The following is a 9105-nucleotide window of genomic DNA, read 5'->3' as shown; positions in this document are numbered from 1 at the left end:
TTTTTACTAATTTTCCGCATGTAGGGTACATTCAGCGTAGACCGCTATACAGTACACACTCAAATCGGATTTGAATCGCTTGATAAATTCATTAGAACAGAAAAAAACATATTAGGACTGCGTCAGTTTTAGCTACAATGTGAACATAAACATTGCCTCAATATAACATCTCTGCTGCATAAACTGCTAAAAAAAATTAAAGGAACAATTTTTAATCAGAGTATTGCATCAAGTCAATAAAATTTCTGGGCTCTTGATCTGGTCAGTTAAGTAGCAGAGGGGGTTGTTAATCAGTTTCAGCTGCTTTGGTGTTTATGAAATTAACAACAGGTGCATTAGTGGGGCAACAATGAGACAACCCCCAAAACAGGAATGGCTTAATAGGTGGAGGCCACTGACATTTTTCCCTCCTCATCTTTTCTGACTGTTTGTTGACTATTTTTGCATTTGGCTATGGTCCGTGTCACTACTGGTCACTACAGACGTTCCACAGGTAGTCCAACTTCTCTAGGATGGCACATCAATGCATGCCATTGCCAGAAGGTTTTCAGCCTCTCCCAGCACAGTCTCAAGGGCATGGAGGAGATTCCAGGAGACAGGCAGTTACTCTAGGAGAGCTGAACTGGGCCGTATAAGGTCCTTAACCCATTTGCAGGACAGGTATTTGCTCCTTTGGGCAAGGAGGAACAGAATGAGCACTGCCTGAGGAGCCTGAGGACCCAATGTCCTCTAGTGGGCCATGTGCTCACTGCCCGGCACCATAGAGCTTGAATGGCATTTGCCATAGAATACCAGAATTGACAGGTTCACCACTAACGCCCTGTGCTTTTCACAGATGAGAACAGGATCACCCTGAGCACATGTGACAGACATGGAAGGGTCTGGAGAAGCCGTGGAGAATGTTATGCTGCCTGTAATATTGTTCAGCATGACCGATTTGGTGGTGGGTCAGTGATGATCTGGGGAGGCACATCCATGGAGGGACGCACAGACTTCTACAGGCTAGACAATGGCTCCTTGACTACAGGTATTGGGATGAAGTCCTTGAACGCATTGTCAGACCCTATGCTGGTGCAGTGGATCCTGGGTTCCTCCTGGTGCACAACAATGCCCAGCCTCATATGGCGAGAGTATGCAGGCAGTTCCTGGAGGATGAAGGACTTGATACCATTGACTGGCCCCCACGCTCACCTGACATAAATCCAATAGAACACCTCTGGGACATTATGTTTCGGTTCATCCAACGCCGCCTGGTTGCACCTTAGACTGTCCAGGAGCTCAGTGATGCCCTGGTCCAGATCTGGGAGGAGATCTCCCAGGACACCATCTATCATCTCATTCTCAGGCATACATACAAGCATGCGGGGGACATTCAAACTACTGAGTACGATTTTGAGTTGCTGCAGTGAAATTTCACCAAAATGGACTAGTCTGCAATATAATTTTTTCACCTTGATTTTCAGGGTGTCTTTGAATTCAGCCCTCTGTTGATAATTTTCATTTCCATCAAACAATGTGGCATCCTTTCGTTCCTAACACATTGCTCAGTCCATATCAGTATAGATATCCAGCATGATTCTTTTCCGTTTGAGATTGGATGTGTTTTCAAAGCGTTCCTTTAATGTTTTTTGAGTAGTTTATTAAAACTGACCATAGCATTTTGCTTTAATGTGCATACTTTTTTTTAAACTCGAGGATCGTTCATGCAAGTTAAAGTAATATTTCCTTAAATTACAAAGGAATTAAACTGTACCTGCATTAAACATTAAACTGAAGTAGCTGCTCGAAGAGATCACCATTTTCCTTGGTGAAAGTGGTACTCTAAACTAATGCAAACTGCATAGTACGCCAGATGAAAGATTTCCGAGGCTGGAGGCGTGTTTTAGTGAGCCTCTCTTCTGCGGATTACGGCCTTCCGTCCTCAACGACCTTGACATTTCCAGAGAGAGTACCTTCTCTATTCCTCAGAGTGGGGGCGGGTTTAGGGCCAGTCGTGCTATATAATCAGTCCGCCCTGCTCTCCGGCTACACACTGACTGCTGCGTCCTAAGAGGGGTGTGATCTCACAGGTAATTAGGGTTACTGGGTGTGGGGCACGGGGATGGCTCATTGTGTGTTCAACGTTGTTTCCCGAGTAAATTGTAGTTAAATTTTAGGTTAATGTTACAAGAAAGGGAAGCTGGCACTAGGAACCCTGCGATAGTGAATTTAGCGAGCATCGCCTTTTTGTAAGTGCTCCGGGTGGTCTTATGGTATTAGTCGGGTCGAGCATCTTTGTGTATTTCGTAGAAACGTTAGACTACGCTAATTTAATACGTTATGCAATTCTCACTTCCAATGTTGGCTTTCTCAAGTTCAATGCCGCGTGGTGGTGGGGGGCGACGTATCTAGTGTGAGCCGAACGCTACCAAAACAGTATTTCTGATAATCCATGAAGTATCTACACTTGGGTTTATTATATTGTCATTTGAACCTAATTAAACAGAAAGGAAGTAGTAGCCTTCCTGATGGCGTCGCGGTGGTTTGTTCACTTACGGTATTGGGCAAGAACCGCGGAAGAGTGCGTGTTGGCTAATGAGCCAGCGATGGCGACAATCCGTCGAGCTCGATTGGATGGAACTGTAGGTGTTCGACCTGTCCGTAGGCCAAATCGGGCCTGCCCTTCGCAATAGGTAAACGAGCTGCACACATTTCGCAAACCGGAGACCAGTGATTTGGTTGATGATGAGTAACAATGATCTGGCACATGAGGCAGCGCGTACCCGTTTTTGTTAACGTTTCAAGTACTTTTATGGAAATGTGCAACGTTAGATTCAAAACGGTGAATCTTCACTTGGTCCTGTTTTGTTGTCCCTTTTTACAGTAGTCTAGCATTATGTAATCGTGGGGCAGCTGAAAGATGAGACAAAAACCTGATCCTCCCCCGTAAAGCCCCCCTTCTTGGGAAGTGGATCTCTTTTTCACCCCAGTTGACCCAAACGACATGCCAGTGCTTTTAATATAGTAAAATAGCTTTGTTTTATTTTATTCTTTAATATAGAATACTTTTTTCATTGGGAAGTCTTACTCTACAAAGTCTCTGTCCTTGTTTTCCATTATGTGGAACATAAAACTGCAACCGCAAAGGATGCAAAGCTAGAATGCTCTTAATAATCTCTTCCAGTACTTGGGTTCAATTTTATAAGGACTGGACCCTGACCTTGCATTATTTGGCACAAGGCAGGAGCCAGTTGTGCCCACTTGAAACTCAAACCAGGTTCATTTGGTGGCCAGTAAAACTGTTCTGCATTTGCTTGGATAATTGGCAAACCTAAGGATCCCAATCCACGGACCGCATGCAGACTGCTGAAATTGGGCTAGGGCCTGATTTATTTTGGTGCAGTGCTTTTGAGTTCTGAGTTGTGTGGACTATAGTGTCTCCATGGCTCATAGTCTAAACGGGTGAAATGTCCCAGCAGCACATGGTGTCAGGAAGGTACTAACAGAACAGGATGTGGTGTGCTTTGTAAGTCTGGGTACCTAATTAATGAATGTGCTTAACATGGACATCACTTGGATGGGGGGTGAGGGGTAGTGCTGATTAGATATGATCCCTAGGTGGTTTACTGTATACCAATTGCATTAAACTACCATAGCCTAATTAACCTTTGCTACAGTATACCTCTTAATTGTAAAACTGAACAAATTTAATTGCAAAGACTGAGTGGATTTTAAACTTTTTCTCCTTTCCCTTAGATAAGGACTTTTTCTGTTTATACATCTTGCAAAGATGGTGAAGATTGGAATCAATGGGTGAGTTATTGCTCCAGTTTTGCAGCTTATCACTGTGTACATATCTAGTGGTGTAAGGAAAGTTCTTTTTCTCCAAAATGTTTGTGCAGCATGGGTTTGTCACTTTGTTTCTAAACTTTTTCTTTATTCCTCCCTGGTGTGTTGTATAAAACAGGATGTGAGTTGCAGTTCCAAAAAGCCACATCCCTTTCCTCTTTAAGCTAACCTGTTAGCCACACTTGGTTAAGTAAGGGAGAGACACCTCCACATGCTTCAAGTTCTCAGGTTCATAATTTTGTAATGGATGAGCATCACACTAAATAAAAGATCTTGGCCCTGATTACCTGTCTGAATGACTGCTTTGGGTATTTGACGCTTTTTTTTTTTTTTTTTTTGTGGTTCTGCTCTTCAGATTAGTAGGCTGCTAAATTCTTTTTTTGGTTATTTATATCTTTGACATTCATCTTGACCCACGTTAAAGGTCAGAGGTACCAGCCAGCTGGTTTTTGGCCTTTCTGTGGTATATGCTGACCCTGAGAGTGTGGGGATCTGTTTTAGACTGACATTAACAGAGCTGTCTTGTGGGTGGTATCTGGTTGGGGTGGAGTCAGGGAGGAGGGGTGGTGGTGGGCCTGTTTAATCTTTAGTGGCACCCCCCCCCTCGAGAAACTTAAGTGTCTAGACCCTGCTGCAGATGTTGCCTTAGTGTGCCCTTTCTGTAATGCAATTTAATCTGAACTGGTGGCTAGGCTGTGCTGTTCTGTCAATGGTAACCATGCAAACCAAACTTTGGATTGCTAGTGTAGTGTTTAGCCTTGTATGTGTTCTCTTTGGGACTTGCAGTGGAACTTGATTATAGGAACCTATCGGTTTCTTTGTTTTCCTTTTATTTTTTGAAAAGCCTGTCTTATGTTGGATATGTTCACACTTGTCCCCGTGTGGTCTATTGCTGGCTTCCCTTGACTTCAGTTTATTTTTATCCTTGGTAAAATGATAAGGCTACTCCAGCCGAAGTGCTCTTAAAGGTCATGCTGCTATATACAGGCAGTAGTAGGCTGGGGGGGCCTAGGTTGTCCTCACGAAGCATAATTTTCCAAGACCCCTGCATAACTAGTAATTCATACTGCAGTGTAATCTGGAAGAGGGGAATTCTATTTGTTCAGCTTCTTTCTAGGAGAATTAAAAACATGCATGCCTTCAGCAAGGTGCCCCATGTGCATTTTCATTTTTTTTTTTTTTTCCCCTTTTCTCCCCTTTGCTAGTTTCTTGCTGGCACTCTGACATGCAAACCTTCAATAGTTGTGCAAAAGTAGTGCTGAGGTTTGCAGCAAATTCATGGCCTTTGACATGTACTGATTTTCCACTCAGAGTTCAGAGTGCAGATGTGCATATTGCTCACAGTAGTATTAGTCTAGTTAATTATGAACGAGACAATATTTTGCTAGTTGAAGGATATTTGGTGTGTGATCGCGCTTATTTTTCTGGACTTTGGACAGTTCAGGGTTAATGCATTTTCTGTATGTTGAGCCTACCCTTTGTAGAGCCAGTGCTTTCAACTTGGTCTTGTTGAGGTGGGATTCCTGCAGCTTTTAAAAGCAAGGATCTGAGGTTCTGTGTGCAGTTCACTCGTGTAACCTCAGAGCATGCAACACCTGTAACCTTGCTGAGCTTGGTAGGTGGGGTAGTGGGTGTTAAACTTCTGCCTGCCCCCTGCAGTAGATGACATGGTTTGTCCCCTTTTACAGATTTGGCCGCATTGGTCGTCTTGTTACCCGTGCTGCAGTGCTTTCTGGGAAGGTGGAAGTTGTGGCCATCAATGACCCCTTTATTGACTTGGACTACATGGTAAGATGTGGGGGTGGTGACAGCAGTTGATGTCTTGTAATTTGACAGGATAGTTTACACTTTTTATATATATATATATTTTTAATATATAGGTGTATATGTTCAAGTATGATTCTACACATGGACGCTTCAAGGGTGATGTGAAGGCTGAGGGTGGAAAACTGCACATCAATGGCAAAACTGTTACGGTTTTCCAAGAGTAAGTATGGGTATGTCTAGGGTTTCATGGGCAACTTTTTTTAAAAGCAGACTATTCTGTATCATATGTCTAGATGAACATTTACCAAGCAGACTTGAAGATTTTAATTGCAACCCTGGGAAGGGGTTAATTGTACAGATCCCCTACCCATCTTCCTGAATTAAATCTTCTGGTGCCTGTATCCTCCCACTTAAGTATTCCTAGACACTCGCTAAAGAGGGGTAGTGTGCTTAATACTGGAAATGAGAGGCCAATTTAAGATAAGATGGCCATTCTTGTATTTCCATTAAAGCAGCATTGCAAATATTGGTGTAATGTGTAACAACCAAAGTAAATGTTTACTACAAATTTTATCACTTGAGGTTTTTGTACACTTTAACAAAAGGATCATAGCCCAACCTTTCCAATGTAATGGTGAGGATTTTCTCATTTTCGGTAAAGGCTAAAAAGGCCAAGAAGCAACTTTAAAATGTCATAACAGAAATCCTTGGCAGGCCTGAAAGTTGCTGTACCATCCGTTACCTGTTTCTTAAATATATGTAATATTTGAGGAATTTTTCTTAATGTAAAGAAGCTGATTAACTGCAGCATCCATAGTATATCCCTTTCACATTCAACTCAAACTATTTAAATCATTAAATGCTAGTCCTACATCCTGAGAGAGAATTGCTTCAGTTTACATGTTCATAGGTGTAACTAGGCAGTTCAATAGCAGACATCTAGTAGCAACTTACAATGTTATAGGCCTCTGAAGTTTGCTTATAGGAGCACCTCTCTGAAGGCTTTGGCTTAATTTGTGCTCCTTTATTACAGACGTGACCCTACCAGCATCAAATGGGGTGAGGCTGGTGCAGACTATGTTGTTGAGTCTACTGGTGTCTTCACTACAACTGAAAAGGCCTCTGTGAGTATCAGTCTTTATAATAGACTGAGTAATAGTTATTGATCTGTTTGCTAATATGTAGTTTTCTTTCAGGCTCACCTGAAAGGCGGTGCCAAACGTGTCATTATCTCGGCTCCCAGTGCTGATGCACCTATGTTTGTTGTTGGAGTCAACCATGAGAAATATGACAAGTCCTTGAAAGTGGTCAGGTATGACCTTATCTACTTTGTACAAATTATTAAAAATGGGTGAAACCTTAATCTGCCAGCTCGGCTGGAGAGTGATGGAATGGGTTTTTGCTGTGAAATTAGAATGACCTTTTTTTTTTTTTTTAATTTTATTTTTTTTAAATAGTAATGCTTCTTGCACCACCAATTGCCTTGCTCCTCTGGCCAAAGTTATTAATGACAACTTCACTATCGTTGAAGCTCTCATGGTAAGAATCCGGTCTGTTTGAGTCTAGCCTTTAGCATGTTCAATATCTAAGGGTATTTGGGCATGGCTTTGGTTAGGTCAACAGTTAACTTTTTTTTTTTTCTTTTTTCTCCCACATTTCTACACCAGACAACTGTCCATGCATATACAGCAACTCAAAAGACTGTGGATGGACCATCTGGCAAACTGTGGCGTGATGGCAGAGGTGCTCACCAGAACATCATCCCTGCTAGCACTGGTGCTGCCAAGGCTGTGGGCAAAGTTATTCCTGAGCTGAATGGGTCAGTGTCTTGTTTTGTTAGTAGGAAATGGGTCACAATTTAAGACCTAGCTATGATTTTGGAATTTGAAGTCATTTTATTTATTTATTTTTTTAATTTTGCACCATTTTAGCAAGCTGACTGGAATGGCTTTCCGTGTACCAACTCCCAATGTGTCAGTAGTAGACCTGACTTGCCGCTTGGAGAAACCAGTATGTATGGCATGGTGCAGTTGATCTATTGGAGAGCTTTGCATGACTTTTTTGGTATCTTTAACGGGGGAAACATTTTTTGCTTTTTAAAGGCCAAGTATGATGATATCAAGAAAGTAGTCAAAGCTGCTGCTGAGGGACCTATGAAAGGAATTCTGGGATACACAGAAGAACAGGTGAGTAGCTTGGGCCAAACTTCCAAAAGAGTGACTAGCACTAGAGCATTTGATCTTTTATCAAATGTAGTTAAATTGGTAGCTAATTTTTTATTTTATTTAAGGTGGTATCCACAGATTTCAATGGCGACAGTCATTCTTCCATCTTTGATGCTGGAGCTGGAATTTCTCTCAATGATCACTTTGTTAAACTTGTGACTTGGTATGTAGTTTCTTTGTTTGGACTTTACCTGTTTTTTTGGGTCAACCTGAAACTAAACGGGTGTAACAGATGGGGGTGGGGCATGAGGAGATGCTAATCTGTCACATACAGCAATCCACTAATGGGTGGTTTTTGGATCGGATCTTTGCTTAGACCCATTTTGCCTACAAAGCTTACAACCAAGTGGACTTTTACTGGGGGGGGAGAGGAGAGAATTAAGTTGCATTTCTTGATTGTGTGCATCTTATAGCATTGGGCAAAACGAACCCAAAATAACTTTTTGTTGTTTTGTTTTTTTAGGTATGACAATGAATTTGGCTACAGCAACAGGGTGGTTGACCTGATCTGTCACATGGCATCTAAGGAGTAAAGTGTCTGAACCATTCGCTCAACCCCTGACGCAGTTAAACCTGGTTTAGCTCTACTTTAATTTTCCATCAGTTTTTCAGTGTGTAAATTTGGTCTTTGCCAGAACATTAAAAGTCCTTAAGAGAAGACAACTGTTTGAATTTTATTAACAACCTTAAGGTGATGGAGAGACTGGTCATCCCCACCACTTTAGATCAGAAGTAAACTAAACTTTTAAGCTACCTTTGGGCAAAGTACAAAAAATGAAATCCAACTTGTGGGGATTTTTAAACCCATGTATGTTTGGCATTGAGTAGTGTAAAATCCAGCTGGCTTGAGCATCCAGCATTTAGGTTCATCATATAAATGATGTGACATACATAGCCAGACTTGGTTGAAAATTTTAAGAGGCTTGCTTGAAACACTCTGAAATGGTATGTGGTTTTTTAAATATGCATTTCATTTGGCAAGTAGGAATCTAGGAGGAGACTATACATATACATACACACTCCCATCCTGCACCCAAGTTCTACTTGGCCAACCACTGGTATCTAGTGACTCTGAAAAGGATAACTGGTGTTATGGGGGTTGTAATTCTTAAAGCTTGTACTCCCAAAGTACCTAACTGGACTAATGCACTACTCTTCCAAAGCTACAGTATCCTGAGAAATTGTGGGATATCTTAACAGAATCACTGTAAGAAGATTGCTAATCTTCATATCTAGAGCTTTCAGAAATATAATGGCAGGTTTTTAGGCCCCTCTAAAGTGTGTT

The 9105-nt window shown here is 41.8% G+C and overlaps 1 protein-coding gene across 1 annotated transcript; it reads left to right on the top strand.

Annotated features, from left to right (window-relative positions):
• The first annotated feature begins 1973 nt into the window (after positions 1 to 1973).
• Positions 1974 to 8480, top strand: gapdh (glyceraldehyde-3-phosphate dehydrogenase). Its single transcript, XM_039763689.1, has 12 exons — positions 1974 to 2069; positions 3736 to 3792; positions 5517 to 5616; positions 5709 to 5815; positions 6629 to 6719; positions 6792 to 6907; positions 7053 to 7134; positions 7263 to 7414; positions 7527 to 7605; positions 7698 to 7781; positions 7886 to 7983; positions 8284 to 8480. The coding sequence occupies exons 2-12, from the start codon at positions 3770 to 3772 to the stop codon at positions 8351 to 8353; spliced, it is 1002 nt and encodes a 333-aa protein (XP_039619623.1). The 5' UTR covers positions 1974 to 2069; positions 3736 to 3769; the 3' UTR covers positions 8354 to 8480.
• Positions 8481 to 9105: the final 625 nt, after the last annotated feature.

The sequence above is a fragment of the Polypterus senegalus genome, chromosome 9 (genome assembly GCF_016835505.1).
Source record: "Polypterus senegalus isolate Bchr_013 chromosome 9, ASM1683550v1, whole genome shotgun sequence".
Taxonomy (NCBI): domain Eukaryota; kingdom Metazoa; phylum Chordata; class Cladistia; order Polypteriformes; family Polypteridae; genus Polypterus; species Polypterus senegalus.
This window is presented reverse-complemented; position numbering and strand designations above follow the sequence as displayed.